General features: G+C 39.4%; 1 protein-coding gene across 1 annotated transcript in view; it reads right to left on the minus strand.

The window, feature by feature from the left end:
- Positions 1-19394: 19394 nt before the first annotated feature.
- The window catches only part of SRBD1 (S1 RNA binding domain 1), a 230725-nt gene continuing 226156 nt past the window's right edge, over positions 19395-23963 (minus strand). Inside the window, 2 exon segments of the mRNA XM_032653507.1 lie at positions 19395-20289; positions 23598-23782. Coding sequence (XP_032509398.1) covers positions 20000-20289; positions 23598-23782 — 475 coding nt within the window. The 3' untranslated portion in view covers positions 19395-19999.

Consider the following 23963-nt stretch of genomic DNA (forward strand, 5'->3'; position numbering starts at 1 on the left):
TTGTGTGTGTGTGTGTGTGTGTGTGTGTGTGTGTTTAAACACATGTCTAATCCAGATCTTATGAAATTATTCCAGAGGAAAATTCACAGACAAAACCTCTTAATGAGGATATCAGTGATGAATTAAATCACCTGGCTTCACCTGAAACAATGGAGCCCATTGAATCAAGGCAATCAAACATGCCTCCTCTGAGGACACATAATTGATTTGTTTAATTTCTGAAAGGTCATCTGCCCTGAGAAAGGGAAGGGGAATTCTGCATTATCTTCCACGCTCTGTAACCTTATCCCTGACAGCTGCAGGGACACGTGCATGGGGAAGAATCTCTCCTTCTCCTCCTTCCCCCCTCCTGCCTTGCATTCACACATAGCTGTGCGGCAATTTTCTTTTATCACCATGGCCTGGAATGGGTCTTATTTGCTAGGCATCGTGTTCTCCACAGAGGCTTCCCATGGGAAAGTCTCTCTGAGGCCCCTCAAATCACCAGACCAGGCATTTTTTTCCCATCTTGGGTTCATTCTTGGATGGACCTCAGTACATCAACAAGTTTTGATGAGTATACCTATCCATGCCCAACTCTGAGTCAGTGCCTATTCACACTGTCTTAGACATTCCCAGCTCCAGAAGGCAAAATACAAAGCAATAGAGCCCAAATCGAGCCAAAGCCAGGCTCCCACGAACTTGTACTTTGATGTCTTCAACTGCCTCCTAACTTATATCCCTAATTTCTATCCCTCGTACCACCCCAATGTGTTTATACGTGTCTGCCAGAACAACTGTCCTCAAATTTAACTACATATTTAAATGACCACCATCCCCTTCCCTCTACCAAAAATCTTCAGAGGATCCTCTTTGCTTAGAAAATAAGGTACAAATGAAGAGAACCAGGAATGATGGACAAAGAGGTTAATATAACAAGCTCTATAAATAGAGTTTCTTGCTTTCCTCTTGCTGTCCTTTCTTTTATCAGCTTCTTTAATAGACATAAAATTATATAAAGTAATAATTATACTTATGTATTGCTAGGTTTGTAACATATATAGGAGTAACAATAATATAATATGATATAACATAACAAGTACAGAAAGGGGGAGAGAGAATAGAGTTATATAGGAGTAATGGTTCTGTCTCACTGGGAGTAAGTTTCTATAAATCCGAAGTAGGTTCTGATCAGGTGTATCTGGTAAGCATAGAGAAACAATAAGAAAATAGCTCCAAAGACATCACAAGTAAAGAAAACTACAGACCAACATCTGTTATGAATACAGATGCAAAAATCCTCAACAAAACACAAGCAAACCAAATCCAAGAATATATAAAAAGGAGAATACACTGTATAAGTTTGCTAGGGCTGCTATAACAAAGCACCACAAACTGGGGGGCTTAAGGAACAATTCTGAAGGCTAAAAGTCTGAGATTAATGTGTTGGCAGGATTGGTTCCTTCTGAGGAATCTGCTCCAGGTCTCTCTCCTACCTTCTGAGAGCTCCACAGTTTGTGGCAGTGTAACTCCAATTTTTAATTGACATTCTCCCTGTGCGCACGTCTGTGTCCAAATCTCTCCTTTTTATAAGGACATCAGTCACATTAGATTAGGGTCCACTGTAATTCAGTATGACCTCATCTTTAATTACATCTTCAGCGATCCTTTTTGCAAATACAGTCATATTCTGTGCTACTGGGAATTAGGACTTCAACATATACATTTTTCCAGAGACACAATTCAACCTATAACATACACCATGACCAAGTGAAATTTATCCCAGGAATGCAAGATTGTTTTAACATGTGAACTTTAATTAATGTAATACACCATATTAATAGAATTCAACACCCTTCAGGATAAAAATATTAAAGAACTAGGAATACAAGGGAACTTCATCAATCTGATAAAAGGCAAATACAAAAACCTCACAACTAAATCATACTTAATGATAAAGGACTGAATACTTCCTTTCTCCTTAAGATCAGGAACAAGACAAGAATTCCACTGTCACTACTTTTATTCAACATTGTACTGGAGGTTCTAATCAGAATAATCAGGCAAGAGAATTAGATAAAAGGAATTCAGATTGAAAAGGAAGTAAACTATCTGCATTCACAGATGGCATGATCTTACAACAGACAATCCTAATGAATTCACTAAAAAAACGATGAAAAGTAATAAATGAGTTCAGCAAATTTGCAAAATACAAATCAATATAAAAAATCAATTGTATATACACTTGCAGCAAACACTCAGAGAATGAATACGTACAAGAAAACAATTCCATTTATTATTGCATCAAAAAGAATAAGATACTTAGGAATAAATTTAACAAAAGAAGTACAAAACTTAAACTCTGAAAACAACAAAACATTGTTGAAAGAAATTAAAGAAGACCTAAATAAATGGAAAGACTTCTCTCCCATGTTTTATGGATTAGAAGACTCAATATTGCTAAGATGGCAATACTTCCCAAATTGATCTACAGATTTGACACAATCCCTATCAAAATCTCAGCTGATTTCTTTACAAAATTGACAGGCAGATCCTAAAATACTTATGCAAACACAAGAGATACAGAATAGCCAAAAATGAAAAAGAACAGAATTGGAATACTCACATAACACAATTTCAAAATTGCTACAAAGCTGAAGTACTCAAGACTGTATGGTACTGCCATAAGCAAAGACATAAAGATCAATGAAATAGAATTTACCTATATGTCTATAGAATAGAACCCATGTGTCTATGGTCAACTGATTACTGATAAGAGTGCCAAGATAATTGAATGGGGGAAAGAACTGTCTTTACAACAAACAGTGCTAGGATAACTGGATATTCACATTATTAAGAATCAGCTGGACCTCTACCTCAATCCATATACAAATTAACTCAAAATGGATCAAAGACCTAAATGTAAGAGCTAAAACTACTAAATGCTTAGAAGAAAACACAGGTGTAAATCTTTATGACCTTTGGTTAGGCAGTGGTTTCTTAAATATGACACCAAAAGCACAAGCAATCAGAGGAAAAAAATAAATTGGACATCCTAACAATTAAAAATTTTGTTCTTCAAAGGACATTATCAGGAAAAATTTTAAAAAGTCCAGAGAATAGGATAAAGTTTTTATAAATCATATATCTGATAGAAGACTTATATTGAGAATACATAAGGAACTCCTACAATAAAGAAAAAATAACCTAATTAAAAAGTGATCAAAGAGTTTGAACAGACAATTCTTCAAAGAAGATATACAAATGGCTAATAAGCACATGAAGAGATGCTCAATATTATTATCCAGGAGGAAAATGTAAATTAAAACCACATTGTGAAACCACCTCACACCCACTAGGATAGCTATAATAAAAAATACCGATAAATAAGAAGTGTTGATGAGGATGAAGAAAAACTGTAACCCTTTTACACTGCTAGTGAGGATGTAAAATGGTACAGCCACTTTGGAAAACATGCTGGCAGTTCCCCAAAAGGTTAAACACAGAGTAACCATTTGGCTCAGCAATTCCACTCTTAGGTATATACACAAGGGAAATAACAACATACGTCTACATGAAAACTTGTACGTGAATATTCATGGCAGAATAATTCATAATAGCCAAAAAGTAGAAAATAATCCAAATGTCCTTCAACTAATGAATGGATAAAAAAAATGTGGTATATCCATACAGCAAAATATCATTCAGCAATAAAAAGAAATGAAGTGGGGGGACCTTCAAGATGGCAGAGCAGTAAGATGTGGAGATCTCTGTCCTCACCAGAAATACATCAAAAATACATCTACATGTGGAACAACTCCTACAGAACATCTACTGAATGCTGACAGAAGACATTAGGCTTCCCAAAAGGCAAGAAAATCCCCACGTACCTGGGTAGGGAGAAAGAAAAAAGAAAAAACACAGACAAAGGAATAGGGACAGGACCTGCACCAGTGGGAGGGAGCTGTGAAAGAGGAAAAGTTTCCACACACTAGGAAGCCCCTTCACTGGTGGAGACAGCGGGTGGGCAGGGGGGAAACTTCTGAGCCACTGAGGAGAGCGCAGCAACAAGGGTGCAGAGGGCAAAGTGGAGAGATTCCCGCACAGAGGATCAGTGCCGACCAGCACTCACCAGCCTGAGAGGCTTGTCTGCGGGGCTGGGAGCTGAGGCTCCGGCTTGGAGGTCAGATCCCAGGGAGAGGACTGGGGTTGGCTGCGTGAAGTCAGAAGGGGACTAGTGCGCCACAGCTAGCTGGGAGGGAGTCCAGGAAACAGTCTGGACCTGCCAAAGAGGCAAGAGACCACAGTTTCAGGGTGCGTGAGGAGAGGGGATTCCTTCCCCATGTGCCCACAGAAGGCAGAGCACCACCTAAGCGAGCTCCAGAGACAGGCGCGAGCTGTGGCTATCAGCTTGGACCCCAGAGATGGGCATGAAATGCTAACGCTACTGCTGCTGTCACCAAGAATCCTATGTGCAAGCACAGGTCAGTATCCACAGCTCCCCACCCCCCACCACCGGGGAGCCTGTGCAGCTCGCCACTGCCAGGATCCCGTGATCCAGGGACAACTTCCCTGGGAGAACACACGGCACGCCTCAGGCTGCTACAACGTCATGCTGGCCTCTGCTGCCACAGGCTCGCCCCACATTCCATATATAACTACAGTACACCCTCCCTACCCCTGGCCTGAGTGAGCAAGAGCGCCCTAATCAGCTGCTGCTTTAAGCCCCTCCTGTCTGGGTGGGGCACAGATGCCCGAGGGCGACCTACAAGCAGAGGTGGGGCCAAAACCAAAGCTGAACCCCAGGAGCTGTGCGAACAAAGAAGAGAAAGGGAAATCTCTCCGTGCAGCCTCAGGAGCAGCGGATTAAATCCCCACAATCAACCTCATGTACCCTGCATCTGTGGAATATCTGAATAGACAACAAACTGCCCCAAAATTGAGGTGGTGGACCTTGGGAGCAACTATAGACTTGCGGTTTGCTGTCTGCTACTGATTTGTTTATGATTTTTATCTTAGTTTAATTTTTAGTGCTTGTTATCATTGGTGGATTTGTTTATTGGTTTGGTTGCTCTCCTTTTTTAAAATTATTTTTAAAATTTTAATTATTTTATTTTTCTTCCTTTTTTTTCACCCTTTTCTTCTGAGCCGTGTGGCTTACACGGTCTTGGTCTCTGGCCCCGGTGTCAGGCCTGAGCCTCCGAGGTGGGAGAGCTGAGTTCAGGACATTGGACCACCACAGACCTCTGAGCCCCTCGTAATATCAATCGGCGAGAGCTCTCCCAGAGATCTCCGTCTCGACGCTAAAACCCAGCTCCACCCAACGGCCAGCAAGGTCCAGTGCTGGATGCCCCATGCCAAACAACTAGCAAGACAGGAACACAATCCCATCCATTAGCAGAGAGGCTGCCTAAAATCATAATAAGGTCACAGACAGCCCATAACACAAAACCAGATGTGGCCCTGCCCACCAGAAAGACAAGATCCAGCCCAACCCACCAGAACACAGGCACCAGTCCCCTCCACCAGGAAGCTTACACAAGCCACTGAACCAACCTCACCCACTGGAGGTAGACACCAAAAACAACAGGAACTACAAATCTGCAGCCTGCGAAAAGGGGACCCCAAACACAGTAAGTTAAACAAAATGAGAAGATAGAGAAATATGCAGCAGACGAAGGAGCAAGATAAAAACCCACCAGACCTAACAAATGAAGAGGAAGTAGGCAGTCTACCTGAAAAAGAATTCAGAGTAATGATAGTAAAGATGATCTAAAATCTTGGAAATAGAATGGAGAAAATACAAGAAATGTTTAACAGCAACCTAGAAGAGCTAAACAGCAAACAAACAATGATGAACAACACAATAAATGAAATTAAAAATTCTCTAGAAGGAATCAACAGCAGAATAACTGAGGCAGAAGAACGGATACATGACCTGGAAGATAAAATAGTGGAAATAACTACCACAGAGCAGAATAAAGAAAAAAGAATGAAAAGAATTGAGGACCTCTGGGACAACATTAAACATGCCAACATTCAAATTATAGGGGTCCCAGAAGAAGAAGAGAAAAAAAAGGGTCTGAGAAAATATTTGAAGAGATTATAGTTGAAAACTTCCCTGACATGGGAAAGGAAATAGTCAATCAAGTCCAGGAAGCACAGTGAGTCCCACACAGGATAAATCCAAGGAGAAACATGACAAGACACACACTAACGAAAATTAGGTACAAAGAAAAAATATTAAAAGCACCAAGGGAAAAAGAACAAGTACATACAAGGGAATCTCCATAAGGTTAACAGCTGATCTTTCAGCAGAAACTCTACAAGCCAGAAGGGAGTGGCAGAACATATTTAAATTGATGAAAGGGAAAAACCTACAAACAAGATTACTCTACCCAGCAAGGATCTCATTCAGATTCGATGGGGAAAATAAAACCTTTACAGACAAGCAAAAGTTGAGAGAATTCAGCATCACCAAACCAGTTTTAAAACAAATGCTAAAGGAACTTCTCTAGGCAGGAAACACAAGAGAAGGAAAAGACCTACAATAACAAACCCAAAACAATTAAGAAAATGGTAATAGGAACATACATATCAATAATTACCTTCAATGTAAATGGATTAAATCCTCCAGTCAAAAGACATAGACTGGCTGAATAGATACAATAACAAGACCTTTATATATGCTGTCAACAAGAGACCCACTTTGGACGCAGGGACACATACAGACTGAAAGTGAAGGGATGGAAAAAGATATTCCATGCAAATGGAAATGAAAAGAAAGCTGGAGTAGCAATTCTCATATCAGACAAAATTGACTTTAAAATAAAGACTATTATAAGAGACAAAGAAGCACACTACATAATGATCAAGGGATCAATCCAAGAAGAAGATATAAAAATTGTAAATATGTATGCACCCAACATAGAAGCACCTCAATACATAAGGCAAATGCTAACAGCCACAAAAGGGGAAATCGACAGTAACACAATAATAGTAGGGGACTTTAACACCTCACTTTCACCAATGGACAGACCATCCAAAATGAAAATAAATAAGGAAACACAAGCTTTAAATGGCACATTAGACAAGATGGACTTAATTAATATTCATAGGACATTCCATCCAAAAACAACAGAATACACTTTCTTCTCAAGGGCTCATGGAACATTCTCCAGGATAGATCATATCTGGGGTCACAAATCAAGCCTTGGTAAATTTAAGAAAGTTGAAATGGTATCAAGTATCTTTTCTGACCACAATGCTATGAGACTACATATCAATTATAGGAAAAAAACTGTAAAAAATACAAACACATGGAGGCTAAGCCATACACTACTAAATAACCAAGAGATCACTGAAGAAATCAAAGAAGAAATCAAAAAATACTTAGAAACAAATGACAATGAAAACACGACGACCCAAAAACCTTTGGGATGCAGCAAAAGCAGTTCTAAGAGGGAAGTTTATAGCAATACAATCCTACCTCAAGTAACAAGAAACATCTCAAATAAACAACCTAACCTTACACCTAAAGCAATTAGAGAAAGAAGAACAAAAATCCCCCAGAGTTAGCAGAAGGAAAGAAATCATAAAGATCAGATCAGAAATAAATGAAAAAGAAATGAAGGAAACAATATCAAGGATCAATAAAACTAAAAGCTGGCTCTTTGAGTCTTTGAGAAGATAAACAAAATTGATAAACCCTTAGCCAGACTCACCAAAAAAAAAAAAAAAAAAAAAGGGGAGAAGACTCAAATCAACAGAATTAGAAATGAAAAAGAAGTTACAACCGACACTGTCGAAATACAAAGGATCATGAGAGATTACTACAAGCAACTATATGCCAATAAAATGGACAACCTGGAAGAAATGGACAAATTCTTAGAAAAGCACACCCTTCCAAGACTGAACCTGGAAGAAATAGAAAATATAAACAGACCAATCACAAGCACTGATATTGAAACTGTGATTAAAAATCTTCCAACAAACTAAAGCCCAGTACCAGATGGCTTCACAGGCGAATTCTATCAAACATTTAGAGAAAAGCTAACACCTATCTTTCTCAAACTCTTCCAAATAATGGAAGAGGGAGAAACACTTCCAAACTCATTCTACGAGGCCACCATCACCCTGATACCAAAACCAGGCAAAGATGTCACAAAAAAATAAAACTACAGGTCAATATCACTGATGAACATTGATGCAAAAATCCTTAACAAAATACTAGCAAACAGAATCCAACAGCACATTAAATGGATCACACACCATGATCAAGTGGGGTTTATTCCAGGAACGCAAGGATGCTTCAATATACAAAAATCAATCAATGTGATAAACCATATTAACAAATTGAAGGATAAAAACCACATGATCATCGCAATAGATGCAGAAAAAGCTTTTGACAAAATTCAACATCCATTTGTGATAAAAACTCTACAGAAAGTAGGCACAGAGGGAACCTCCCTCAACATAATAAAGGCCATATATGACAAACCCATAGCCAACATCATTCTCAATGGTGAAAAACTGAAACCATTTCCTCTAAGGTCAGGAAAAAGACAAGGTTGCCCACTCTCACCACTATTATTCAACATAGTTTTGGAAGTTTTAGCCATGGCAATCAGAGAAGAAAAAGAAATAAAAGGAATCCAAATCAGAAAAGAAGTAAAGCTGTCACTGTTCGCAGATGACATGATACTATACACAGAGAATCCTAAAGATGCTACCAGAAAACTATTAGAGCTAATCAACGAATTTGGTAAAGGGGCAGGATACAAAATTAATGCACAGAAAGCTCTTGCATTCTTATACACTAATGACGAAAAGGCTGAAAGAGGAAATAAGGAAACACTCCCATTTACCACTGCAACAAAAAGAATAAAATATCTAGGAATAAACCTACCTAAGGAGACAAAAGACCGATATGCAGAAAACTATAAGGCACTGATGAAAGAAATTAAAGACGATACAAACAGAGGGAGAGATATACCATGTTCTTGGATTAGAAGAATCAACATGGTGAAAATGACTATACTACCCAAAGCAATCTACAGATTCAAGGCAATCCATATCAAACTACCAATGGCATTTTTCACAGAACTAGAACAAAAAATTTCACAGTTTGTATGGAAACACAAAAAACCCCGAATAGCCAAAGCAATCTTGAGAAAGAAAAACAGAGCTGGAGGAATCAGGTTCCCTGACCTCAGACTATACTACAAAGCTACAGTAATCAAGACAGTATGGTACTGGCACAAAAACAGACATATAGATCAACGGAACAGGATAGAAAGCCCAGGGATATACCCATGCACATATGGTCACCTTGTCTTTGATAAAGGAGGCAAGAATATACAATGGAGAAAAGACAGCCTCTTCAATAAGTGGTGCTGGGAAAACTGGACAGCTACGTGGAAAAGAATGAAATTAGAACACTTCTTAACACCATACACAAAAATAAACTCCAAATGGATTAAAGACCTAAATGTAAGGTCAGACACTATAAAACTATTAGAGGAAAACATCGGCAGAGCACTCTATGACATAAATCACAGCAAGATCCTTTTGAACCACCTCCTAGAGAAATGGAAATAAAAACAAAAATAAACAAATGGGACATAATGAAACCTAAAAGCTTTTGCACAGCAAAGGAAACCATAAACAAGACCAAAAGACAACCCTCAGAATGGGAGAAAATATTTGCAAACGAAGCAACTTACAAAGGATTAATCTCCAAAATGTGCAAACAGCTCATGCAGCTCAGTATCAAAAAAACAAACAACCCAATCTAAAAATGGGCAGAAGACCTAAATAGACATTTCTCCAAAGATATACAGATTGCCAACAATCATATGAAAGGATGCTCAACATCACTAATCACTAGAGAAATGCAAATCAAAACTACAATGAGTTATCACCTCACACCAGTCAGAATGGCCATCACAAAAAATCTACAGACGATAAATGCTGTAGAGGGTGTGGAGAAAAGGGAACCCTCTTGTACTGTTGGTGGGAATGTAAATTGATACAGCTACTATGGAGAACAGTATGAAGGTTCCTTAAAAAATTAAAAATACAACTACCATATGACCCAGCAATCCCAATACTGGGCATATACCCTGAGAAAACTATAATTAAAAAAGAGACATGTACCACATGTTCACTGCAGCACTATTTACAATAGCTAGGACATGGAAGCAACCTAAGTGTCCATTGACAGATGAATGGATAAAGATGCGGCACGTATATACAATGGAATATTAGTCAGTCATAAAAAGACACGAAATTGAATTATTTGTAGTAAGGTGCATGGACCTAGAGTCTGTCATACAGAGTGAAGTAAGTCAGAAAGAGAAAAACAAATACCGTATGCTAGCACATGTATATGGAATCCAAAAAAAAAAAAAAAAGGTTCTGAAGAACTTAGGGACAGGACAGGAATAAAGATGCAGATGTAGAGAATGGACTTGAGGACACGGGGAGGGGGAAGGGGATGCTGGGACGAAGTGAGAGAGTGGCATGGACATATATACACTACCAAATGTAAAACAGATAGCTAGTGGGAAGCAGCCGCATAGCACAGGGAGATCAGCTCGGTGCTTTGTGACCACCTAGAGGGGTGGGATAGGGAGGGTGGGAGGGAGGCTCAAGAGGGAGGGGATATGGGGATATATGTATACGTATAGCTGATTCACACTGTTATACAGCAGAAACTAACACAACATTGTAAAGCAATTATACTCCAATAAAGATGTTAAAAAAAAAGAAAAAGAAATGAAGTACTGATGCATGCTACAACATGGATGAACTTTGGAAACAGTATTCTAAGTGAAAGAAGCCAGTCACAAAAGACCACATATTATATTATCCCAATTACATGAAATGTCCAGAAGTGCAAATCCATACAGACAGAAAGTAGATCAGTGGCTGCCTAGTGCTGAAGGCGTGGAGCCACTGCTAATGGGTACAGGGTTTCTTCTTGGGGTGATGAAAATAAATTCTAAAATTTATTGTGGTGATGGCTGCAGAACTCTGTGAATATACTCAAAATCATTGATTTGTACCTTTTAAATGGTGAATTATACTTCAATTAAGTTGTTATGAAAACCAAAACCCAAAAAAGAGCAAGGTAAAGTTTCCCGAGACAAATTTTCGATTGCAGACTATTTTCCTTGGTCCTGGCTCTATTCACTGGGGCCAGCAGCTTTTATTAGTGAAGACTTGGCCAAAGCCCAAAGGAACTCTCTTCATCTGTGCTTTGCCTTGAGCAATTTATTTTTAAATAACCCTTGTCAAATTAGACATACACAGTCTGGTTTTGCATATCCTCTCCTATGGTTTTTGATGTTTTTATCTTGGGGATGGGGTGGGGCATCAAGGGTATGTTTTCCTCTTTAAAAGATGTGATGGGTTAAAGGCCAATTAATTGTCAGTTTTAGTTTTCTTGGTCCCTGACTCACATCCATTTTCAACTCCAACAGCTTCCAGTATCAATCACACAGGAGCCAAACTCTCCATGAGGCAGAGAGATCTCCTCACTGCTCTGAATTTCTACTTTCTCCTTTAATGGATCTGTGGCCTCTGCTCAGTGTTCTTAGAGATCTAGGTGGGAGGGAAGTAATCTAAGGGAAGCTTGTAAACAATGAAGATACAGAGGTTTCCTTAGCACCTAGGTTACCTGGTGCTGCTATAAACTGTGAGGCCAGGGCTGGCGAGGTTCTGGGGTTGGCTTGCTTCACAGCTGGTTGGGGAACCTGGGTTAGAGTTGAGTTCCACAAGTACAGGATAGGATCAAGGGATAAGAGGGGGAAAAGAGGGAGATGGTGAGTTCATGAGGCGGTGAATCATGTAAGCTAAGTTAGTTTGGAGGAATCGCAGTCCTAGTGCTCCAGAGGCTGTACTGGGCCAGATTATGAGGCTCCCAGATTCACTCGCCTCCTCCTCAGCCAGAAACTCCATAGGAAGCACTGTTTGCAGTGGTTCATACACTTATCGTGAAACACATTAAGGTAGATATAGGGGTACTGATATGAAAAGATGTGCATGACATATTGTAAAAAATAGAATATATATATATATATATATATATATATATAATCTGACCCTGATTTTTAAGAAAATCTTCATATATGAAGGAGTGTATATATAGAAAAAGGTTGAGGATATACATAAATTATAAAAGGTGACTATTTCTCAAATGACAAGGGACTTTTATTTTCCAACTTTTATATTTCGTTATTTATACTTTTTATAATATATGTATTTTCAATCAGGAAAAAAAAATATTTATAATAAAATGACCAAAAGTAACTTCAGATGTTTCTTGTGGGTGTTACTACAGGTAAAGTGATAGTATATCTCACTTAGTTGTTTTGGTTATTGAAGTAGCAAATTATACCAAATTTGACTCAATTGGCCTTTTGAGCTTTAGCTTCATGGAATCATTTTAACCCTGTGAAGCAAAGAATTTGAACAAACGTTAGGTTTGAGTTTCACTGGTGCCACCTTCTCTTTCATTGCCAAGAGACTTAAAACTGGGAAGGAGACGGGCGGATGTCAAATGGTCAAAGAACCAGCCACTGGGATGGGAGAAAGGCAACCAAAGGCTTGCTCCCTTGAGGAAATTTCCCGAGTTATTGTAGACCTGGTCATAGGAGGTGGAAAGTTTGTCAGAAGTGGGCCGCTTGCAGTAGCAGGCTGTCATTCTTCCGTTACTTGACTGCTTTTGCAAAAAAAAATACTGCAACAAATCTGGAGACTTATACTTGGCCTAATTGCTTGGATAAAACAAGACTTGAAACTTGAGACAAAACAAAGCTGGGCTATTCCAATGCTTTTTTCTCCCCTCCCTTACCCCATCTCTCCCCTTACCACTGTATCTTTAACTTTAGATTTTTCTGTAGGATTGAGCTACATAACATTTCAGACCTGTCACATTAGATGAGCTATATATAGTTGTGACAAATTCTCTGCTCCCTGAGAGGTTTCCCTGTAGTATTTAGATTAATAATTTATTTTCTTTCTTCAGGGTTAGACTTTTTTCTTTAAAAAATTTTTAGTGGGGGGGATACTGCAATCCTTATATAGATTCTTGATATGAGGTAAGAGAACAGCAAATCTTTTCTGGAGGTGGTTTTTAAATTAATTTCTAAAAAGGTAATTTTTAGTACTGACAGGACAAGAGTCTGCTTATCCCACTCTCCCTCTAAATAATAAATACAGCCATCATGCACAGAATCATCCTCACCACGTAAAATGAGTGAGTGGGAAGAAATCTATATCTTTCTTCCTGTGGAACGGACTGCTTTGGCAATGAGCCCAGTCATTCAGGAGTTCTCCATGATCTGTTATTTAAATCCAACTCATTATGACTAATTTTAGGCAGGAAGCCAAAATAAAAAATCAACTAAATATATTTTTGGTTTTTCCATCCTGTCCTTTCTTTCCATCTCCAATTTTAACACAAGTGCTAACTCTGAGGTCAGGGTTAGATGTACAGACACCCTCAATACAAGCACTCCATTAATCCTAAACCAAGCATTCCAAAAGGGTCTTGTGGCTTCAAATGAGATGGGATGACACTATATTCTGAAGTAGATAGCAGCCAGGTTTAACTCCAAAATGCCCATGATATTTAACTTAAGATATTCTTTGCTGCAGCTTAAATTCCAACTCCTCTAGGCTACAGACATCATCAAGATACCATATTCATCTTTCATCCCCAGCACCTGGCACAGGGTCTCATAGGAGGTGTCCAACAAATGTCTTCTGAATGGAACTTTTAGGTCTATAGGCCCATGTTTCCTCTATTTTTTCTTGTGTGCCAAAAACATGGCTATTTAGTCAGTTCTCAAAGCCCTTCTATGTTTGTTTGTAGTTCTTTTAAAATTTTATTTATGTTTAATTCATCTGGAACTAATTTTTGTGTTAGTGTGGCAATATGATTTTGCCCCAATCTGGAATGCCACTTTTAACATATATTAAATTCCCATTGATTTTAAATTCTCTGCTTATTCCACTCTTCTGTTTATCTATTCCTGTGCCAGTACGACACTATTTAGATGACAGAAGCTTTTGCGTATACTTTAATATCTGACAGGACAAATTCCCCCATATCATCCACCTCAATTATTCCTTTAAGATACTGATTTGACCTTTTTCACACTCTTCCAAATAACTTTAATTTTTAATTTAAGTTTGAATAAACAAACATACAAACAAAAAGCAAAGTTGATTGAAATGATGATTGAAATTTTGGCAAAAGTAGATATACCTATATCTATATCTATCCATATCTATCTATCTATCTAGATATGATAATTTTTGGAGGACTAATCTTTCTACAATATCATGTCTTCCAGTCCAGGAACACAGTATACTTTAACATATTCTGCTTTTATTTCATATTCAATGGTAAAGTTTTATAATTTTTCTTCACATTAATCTTGCACATTGCTTATTAATTTTTAGATTTTTAAATCAATCAATCAATTAATTAATTAATTTTTGGCTGCATTGGGTCTTCATTGTGGTGCATGGGCTTCTCATTGTGGTGGCTTCTCTTGTTACGGAGCACGGGCTCTAGGCACGTGGGCTTCAGTAGTTGTGGCATGCAGGCTCAGCAGTTGTGGTTCACAGGCTCTAGAGCGCAGGCTCAGTAGTTGTGGCGCACGGGCTTAGTTGCTCCGCGGCATGTGGGATCCTCCCAGAAAAGGGCTCGAACCTGTGTCCCCTGCATTGGCAGGCGGATTCTTAACCACTGTGCCACCAGGGAAGCCCTATTTTAGATATTTTATAGTGTGCTGTTGTAATATATAGGAACCATTTATTCCATCATATTGTTTAACATGATTAAGGAAAACTGGATTTTTCTGAAAACTTATATTTAACCATTTTATTGAACTCTTTTATTAGCTATTTATTCATCCACTCAATCAACATTCGGTGAGTACCTATCACATGCCAGGCATTTTTACATGTAGAGGGGGTAGGGTCCAGCACAAATGTATATCAGGGAATATACATTTTTCTGTAAACCTCCGTTCGCCCCCCAATAGCTGAAATGAATATATGAAGCTCTTGTTTTTCTCACATAGTGTGAAGTCTAGAGTAGGCAGTTAGTTCAAGGCTGCTTTAGTGCCTCCACAATGCCAAGATGGATTCAGGAACTTTCTGTCTTTCTGTTCAGCAGTTGCTATCTAGTGCTGGAGATGCACTGTTTGCCCTCCAGCACTTCCACATTCTACGTGCACTCCAAGCAGGAAGGAGGGCCAGGGCAAAGGATAAGAAAAGCACAATAGTTGAGCCTGACCCCCCCTCCCCCCAACTCTTTCTAGCCTTCCTAGAACCTCACCCCATGGCTTTTGCCTACACTCTCTAGCCAGAGCTATATCACACGGCCACATCCACATCCACTAGTCTCATTATTGATCCCCTCAAATGAGAATTCCCTTAGTAAGGAAGAAGGGGAGAATTCTGAATATACATCTAGAAGACTGTGCCACAACAAGACAAAATCCCTGCCCCTACAGAGATGGTCAAAGAATGTACAGCTGAGTGTCTTAGATTTCCAACAACCCCGCTCTTGGATCTCTCTCTGCTCCGTATTATTTCTACTCATTCCATTGGTGATCTTAAACAGTCTCATGGCTGTAAGTAGTTATACACTGCTGACTACCAATTTACGTCTCCAGCCCAGCCTTCTCTCCTGAACTTCAGACTGAAATAGCCAACAGTCTACCTGTCATTTCCACTCAGACGTCTAATGAATATCTCAGATTTAACCTGTCCAAAATGAACTTTTTCACCAAAACTTCCCTCCTATCTTAGTAGATAACAATTTCATCCTTCTGGTTCCTTAGGCCAAAAACCATCCTAGACTCCTGTGTGTCTCACATCTTACATCCAATACACCAGGAAACCCTGTTTGACTATACCTTTACCTTTGAACTGCATCCGGAATCCCACCACTTCTCACCATTTCTAACACTAACATTCTGGTCCAAGTCACCATTACTTTATACCTGCATTACTGCGACAGTCTCCAAAAACCATTGCACATATAGATAATCCTGAATTCTCAGTATTTTCACTTCCTCTTCTCTAATGAGCTTATCCTTGTCCCCCTACCATGCCCTACCCATTGTTACAAAACCACTCCCAAAACTGTAATTTCAGAGTTAATAAGCATCCAACTTTTGACAACCACTCTTTCCCATCCATTATACCCTCTATTATTCCCACTATAACACTTGCTCCATCAGGACCTATAATCCATCAATCCTATTCTTTCTCACTGCTCCTCACTCTCCCCTCATATTCTTACTTTTCTTCTTATGGGCTTAAATTCCACGTTCAGTGATTTCATTGTTCACATGCCTTCAACTTCCTTGCCCTTCTTTCTATTGTACTTACTTGGCAAACTCCCAAACCTGATTGATTAGATCCGTCTCTCCACCTAATCTGGACCTGTACCACATAGCTGATGTGGATGAAGAAATATATAACCAAGCTGACTGATCTTACATTCGATTGATCACTAACCTGGTAGAATATTTAACACGGCCTGGAAATCATACTCCGTTTCCCTAGGTTTTTCACTTTTTTCTTACCTTTTCTTTTCTTCTCGAACTTTCAACTCCTTTTTGCTCTGCTCTTTGGTCTCAGTCTTCTTTTATATTTCAGTAAGAAAAATAGAGGTAATACAAAGAGACCTTCCATGAGCACCCATCATCTATCTTCCTTCCTGCATCTGTGCCCACATATTCAATCTTCTCTCTTTTAATATGGATGAACTCTTTGTATCCCTATCTTAGACCAATCACTTGTGCACTAGATTCTATCCAGTCTCCTCCACTCAGTGATCTCATTCTGGTAATTCTCCTCTTTGTCTCCTGTATCAAATTTTCCTGGATCCTTTCCATTTGCATATATTATTATTTCTTCTGTCTTTGAAATAAATACAAAAACTCTCCCTGGACTCCATTTCCCCCTTCCAGTCACTCTTTTATTTCTCTTTTTCCTTTACAGCAAAACTCCCTGAAAAATTACCTATATTCAGTATTTCCAATCTAACTCCTCTTACTCTCTCTTAAACCCATTCCAATGAGGCTCTCACCTCCACCATTTATCAGAAAAAACTCTTGTTAAGGTCAATAAAACATCTGTCCCAGTTAAATTCCAGTCATTGTTTCATATCTCAGTTAAACCCCAGTGAAACATTTTCTGACTTTTCTGAAAAGGTCAATCCATGTATTATATGCTGTCACCATTACACTGCTTATCATGCTTGTAATTTTATTTTATTTATTTATTTTTTTGCGGTACGCGGGCCTCCCACCACCGCGGCCTCTCCCGTTGCGGAGCACAGGCTCCGGACGCGCAGGCCCAGAGGCCACGGCCCACGGGCCCAGCCGCCCCGCGGCACATGGGATCCCCCCGGACCGGGGCACGAACCCGCGCACCCTGCATCGGCAGGCGGACTCCCAAACACCGCGCCACCAGGGAAGCCCTGTAATTTTATATTTTTATATGATTTTTTGATTAATGATTCTTTCTTCTTCAATAAACTTCAAGCTCCATAAGGGCAGGGATAATCTCTATTTCTCTATCATAATTGTATGGTCAGTGTTTAGCACAATGCCTGGCACAAAGGAGACCACTAACACAATCTGGAAAAATGAATGCTTTTTTATCATCATCCCCATTTTAAACTTGGGAAATGGAGGCCCAGAGAAGTAGAGGTACCAGCTCAAAGGCACACTGTAGATTATTGGTAGAATAGGGACTAGAACTAGTTGAACATACTGACCACCAAGCACCATGCTACATTCTGCGGTTACGAGATAAATGAGATGTGCCTCTCTTCACCCAGCCTACACCTTATAGAGCACCACCCTGTTTGGGCTGAACAGGACAAATCATGCAACCCAGTGCAATATCAAGTCCTCCTTGTGTCCCCAAGGGCTTAGCTACCAGGTCAACAGAGCTGCTTCATACTGTCGACTGCTCTGTTCCTGTATTCAAAGTGCCCAGGAAGAAGGCCTTTTCCCCCAAAGCATTTGTTTGACTACGTACGGTGATGGATGTTAACCAGACTCCTTGTGGTGATCGTTTTGCAATATATACAAATATCAGGTCATTATGCTGAATACCTGAAAATAATATAATGTCATATGCCAATTATACCTCAATTTTTTTTTTTTTTTTTTTTTTTTTTTTGTGGTACGCGGCCGTCTCACTGTTGTGGCCTCTCCCATTGCGGAGCACAGGCTCTGGACGCGCAGGCTCAGCGGTCATGGCTCACGGGCCCAGCCGCTCCGCGGCATGTGGGATCTTCCCGGACTGGGGCACGAACCCATGTCCCCTGCATCGGCAGGCGGACTCCCAACCACTGCGCCACCAGGGAAGCCCCTATACCTCAATTTTTTTAAAAAAGCATTTGCTTGAAATTACATTGCATGCTTCAGAATAAAACTCTTCAGGTGCATATCACTCGTCACTGATCTACAAACTAGGAACGGGGAGGAGTGAATGGGAAGGTCAACTTAAAGTTACAACATTAAGATCCGTTGTCAGTTGAAGAGCAGTAAGAGAGAAAAAGCATTTCAGAAATGAAATCACCAGGCAAACAGGAGTTGAGTTATACAACTTTTAAGGAACCCACTTATTAAAAATATCTATGTATACTGGTTGGAAGGCTGCATATTTCAAGAAAAATAAACCACCAGTCAGAACTGTCAATAAACACAGTCCGATTTACCACTTTGTAAGGGACTGTGACTATTAAGGTGATCATATGATTTATTATCCAAAATGGGGCACTTTGGAAATAAAAAGTGGCACTATTAAAAATTATGCCAGGACAATGAGCGTTTACCAGGACTGACTGTCCCCGGCAAACAAGCAGGATTGGTCACCCTCCTTAGCCAACCATCCACTCACTACACATGAAGAAAACCAGGCACTCATTCAGTCATGCAAATGACTCCACCAGGGAAATGAACCACAGCAGCCAGAATGGACAAGATACCCGTCCAGTGTCTCCGTTTAAATCATTTTTACCCTGTATGGTCATGCTAATATTTATCATCTCCACTGAATAAAAACAGAGTTAAGAGGACTGGCTTCATCTACTTGTTTTTCTTGCCCCTTCACACCTGATCTGTATTGAATCTTTAGGTGGGCCATTTCTATCCCCATCTGGAGTTTGATCTTAATGCTTAAGAAAGAATATGCCTTTCTGTGATAAGTCAAACAGAAAGTCATTCTTCAAATTAATAGAGGCTTCCCTTTTCCCCAAAGGCACAGTTATATGGGCTTATATGAAGCTTGTATGAATATGTGCCACATCTTCTTTAATCAAGATTGACTCTTAGATCATTCACTGAATCAACATAGCAAAAACAAGATCACTAGCCACAAAATTTTATTGTAGGGATCAATACGTATATCCTTCTGAGAAACAGTTCGAGCTATTCACTTGATGGTTACAAACACATCAGGATCTGTTTTATTGGGATATCTCTGGTTTGTCTGGCAAAGGAAAATCATGAGTCAAGTCCAAAAGGCCTGATTTTTAAAAAAATCTATAAAAAGAGAGGATTAAGTACTGACAGCCCTACTGTCAAGAAACATTGTACAATTTAAATCAAGAAGATAGTTCCATACAAATCCAGCAAGGCATGATGGCAAGTAGAAATGAAACAATCTATTATACAAAATGCAAAAGGAGTCAAAGATGAGTTATAAAAAATAAAATTTTGGTCAGAAGATCATTACTACATAAAGCCAAATAAAGATGTCTATTAGTTGCTTTTTTTAAGGAGAAAAGAAATCAAACCGTTAGCTCTCTATTTATCCAGAAGGAACAATAAGGAAAGTGTCTGGAAAATACTTCTGATATTAAGTGAATTCTTTCTCATCTGCTATCTAGAGCTCACAAACATCTGACTTATTCTTGCCAAACTGTAGAAATGAGGGAATAAAAATCAGTGTTTGGCCACCAGTGGCACACTCACAACACCCGAATGAGGTCCAGAGTAATCCGAGATCGGGGAATGTCAATGTTGAGTACTCGGACTTCCACTCTTTCTCCAGGGCCCAGCCCAAGACTCCTTCTCTTCTTTGTCTTAGAAAGTTTTGCTTCTGTTACATTTCGTATGGGAATCAGCCCTGATCTCCCCACTCCTATATCCACAAAAATTCCAAATAGGGTGGCATTCTCGACTTTGCCTGTAAGAACTGTCCCAACCTGCAGGTCTTCCAAGCAGACTATGCTTCTCTTGAAATCAGGTTTATCGAAATCTACAAGGAAAGGGGAAAAAAGACAGTTTGTGTAAATAATAAAGCACTGTTAGACACAACACAGATTAGTGAGTAAGTATGGACTATGTGTCGATTGTGTGCCCAGACCAGTATTAAGCATTGAGGGGGGACGTAAAAGGAGCTGAAGATACAGGCCTGCCTTCAGAGAAGAGGCATCCTAGTTGGAGAAACAGCATGTGCCAAGCAGAAACAATTCAAGAAAATTTACTCAGATACTTCCTTCGCCTCAAATTCTATCTTGCTAGCATGTAAACATTAGCACTATACATAAGGACTAAAATTTTAGATTAGAGAGTCTTATTTTCTTCTTTATGAGGAGGTGATGAGAAAGTATATTTGTTCAATGAATATGCAAGGCTAAGTCACAAACACTGAGAAAATTAGACCCTCGGAGACAGAAGATTGGGAGCTTTTCCCCCAGTACCTGAATTCTCAAACTGTTTAAAGGGGGTAGAACATACATAAATGTTTAGTCAAATGTGGATGAAATTTAAATGGTCGTCTCACTTCTCCCCATAAAATTTGAACTCAAGGATCAATTCCTATCCACTTTGAATATATTTACCCAATCAACATTTATGGATTCTTGATTATCTATTGCTCAGAAACCCAGATCAGCTCTTCATCTCCTTTCTCCTCTTTCAATTCAATCCACACAACATTTATTAACCCCTATTACTACCTCCTGGCCAGGCACTCCGCTGGGTGCTTGAGAGACAAAGATGAACCATAGACCTCTGTTCTCAGGTTCCTTACAGCCCTCTTCCCTTGCTCACTCCAGTACATTTCTCTGTTCATTAACACTACACACCCAAGGTAGGCACAAAACCTGCCAAGGAATCATTATGGCTTTAGTTAAAACAAAACAAAAACAACAACAAATGTTTTATGGTGGAGAAGGTTACAACTCACAATTTAAATGGGGCTTTTGGATTATCTGTGGATTCCGTTTACCCATTTACCCATGCTCCTCTTGGCCCCCTTTCCTAGGATTACTGAATGTTGACTCTAATAACAAAGAACACATTCTATGCTCCAATCTCCTTTTACTAAGACCTCATTTTCCCCTCCGCCCATTCCATTTCCTTTTCCTCCACAGCTGTTGCCTTTATCCTGATTACTTGTTGAAGCTATCCTTTACATTTGTATTAACAACTGGTCACCTCTTGGTTCCCCTCCCCCAGACCAACCATATTGAAATCAATGTTTTTAAAAAATTCACCTTTTGCCTTTAAAACAAAACAAAAACCCTCTTTAAACCTGAAATCTCATTTTTTTTCATAAAAAAAATATGTTAACATTGGAATTGATTGTGTAGAATTCCACCTGATGCTGCAGCAGTGAATTCCAAAAACAAAAAACCCACTGAATGCGCCATTACACTGGGCAAGGACTGTGTCAAAGCAAAGTGAAACAAAGTTGTTGATCAGGGTCAGAGGTAGGATGGTCTCTGAGGCCCCAGAGGCATTGTTTTTATGCTTAGAAACTTTTTCCCCCTTCTTTCTTACAGAGGTTCAGCTGCTACAGATTCCCCAAGGGTTCCTGATCAGCTGCTTAGTTTAATTTCGCATGGAAAATCAGAGTCAAGAACTACTTAACATGTTTCTGAAGACAGCCTGGGTCACTGAGAAATCAGAAATCCTCCATGTACCTGGCAAACTTTAACACTTTGATTGCCAAGGCTACATATTCAGTCCTCTGTCACCTGGATGCCTCTGATGAAGCCAATTATGGCAACTATCAACCAGAGTGTTAACAAAATAGAATTGATTATGTCACTGGGAAAACAGAAGACAGGATGAGTATGAAGAAAGAATGAGGCAAGAAAGGAAATAATTTTGAGAAAAGGGAGAAAAGAAAAGAGATGTAGCATAAATACTGTAATACAGAAACATCCAAAACACTATCTGCCTCTTCAAAAGTAAGACTGTCTGCCTTCCTTCCTGGGGATGTTTTTAGTATTAAAACGAAAGTTCTCAGGCATCTAGGAAACTGTGACTTATTCTAGGGTAAAAGTTTGTTTCAAAGAGATTTATTTGAAATTTCACTTGTCACAATGATAAACACTGCAGTAACTGGTAAGCTCAGTTGAGAGCCCAGGTGCATCTGTTTCTGCTCAACCAGGTAAGGACCAACTTAGCTGTTGGCTGTTTAGCTGAACTATATAATTTGAGTATTGATCTTTGCTCTGAGTCTACAGTGTAACTGGGATAATGGAGCAATCAACACCAAGACCGAAAAATAAGATGGACAAGAAAAGCCAGTACAGAGCATATTTGCCAACCCTCTAATGTAGTGGTTCTAGGCATAGCACCCTCAAATCCCACCGTGCTTGAAAACTACTGTTCACTTAGTATTCCTGCTAGATAACACCTAGGTGGAATTCACACATAAGAATACCTGCAAAGGGAGATGGATTTGTCTACTGAAATATTCACTTTGGATGGACCACACAGAGGCTTCTACTCCTGCATTTCTGGCACAGGTCTTACTGTTTCATTTTATTTTTCTCCAACCTTAAAATTAATTTCAAACTTACACAACAGTTGAGGGAATGGTGCATTGAGCTTGCTGGGTTAGCACAAATTCCCTTAAACCTTTTCAAAGAAACCACCTCAACAAAGCCCAACCCAGAATGCAAAGAACCAAGCCCTAACATGGTATCATAAAACTGGTGTGAGACAAGCACAGACTCATTTAAATCTAAGGGCTTCCTATTCAAATTTCCTTGGGAAGTAGGTCATTTGAAACCTTAATTCCTTCTCACCGGGTCATTGCTCTCAACAACTATGGCTGTTATACTTCCCTCACCATCTACCTGTGCTGAAAGCTGAGAGACTTTTAGTTAGAAGGAGAATCAACAGAGAGATAGTATCTTATTTGTTAAATGTGTTCATTGACATAGAATCCAGGAACTTGGAAGGCTGTAATTTAGGGAGAATATTCACTTTAGTTTGTGAATCGAATGCTTTACCTTGGACTTCTAACTCTTATGAGGTAAAAACAGTTTACAAAAGGATCATGAAGAACGCATGCCTCCATGCACATGCCAGCACATGCATGATGTACTTAGTCTAGTGTGATGGGAAATAAGCCTGGGACAAGGGTTCTGGAGACCTAGCTTTTAGCTTCAGCTTTGGATACTAACTAGCTGCAATGACTTTGAAGGAAGGTCACTACGCTTTAGTTTTCTCATGGATAGAATGGGAGAATGGAGAATCCAACGGCTTAGGATTATTGTGAGCTATGCAAGTGAAAGGTGCTGTTATTCAAGTTCAATTGTTTACCTGTTCGAAAGTCAAAGCTCTCAGGCTGGCTGAGACCATCTATGATGACCTGTAAGGTGTGTACTGTTGTTGGCAATCTTTCTGCAGTTTTCTCTATTCCTTCTTTTTCAAGCAATGAATTTATTTTCTGTTGCATTTCAGGCTTGCCAATCTCACACAGTGTCCCTCCAACAAATGACAAAAACCTGCAGAGGAAAAAAAAACCCAACACTTATTAATAATATTACTTATTTTCCAATCTCCTTATACAGGTCACTCCTTATTCATCTCAGATCCATATATCAATCAATTGGTCTTTATTGAAAATCTACCATGTGTCCCATGCCATAATAGATGATGTGTCTTGGGGGAAAAAAAGGGAGGGGA

This window comes from Phocoena sinus, chromosome 13, assembly GCF_008692025.1.
Source record: "Phocoena sinus isolate mPhoSin1 chromosome 13, mPhoSin1.pri, whole genome shotgun sequence".
In the NCBI taxonomy this organism is placed as follows: Eukaryota; Metazoa; Chordata; class Mammalia; order Artiodactyla; family Phocoenidae; genus Phocoena; species Phocoena sinus.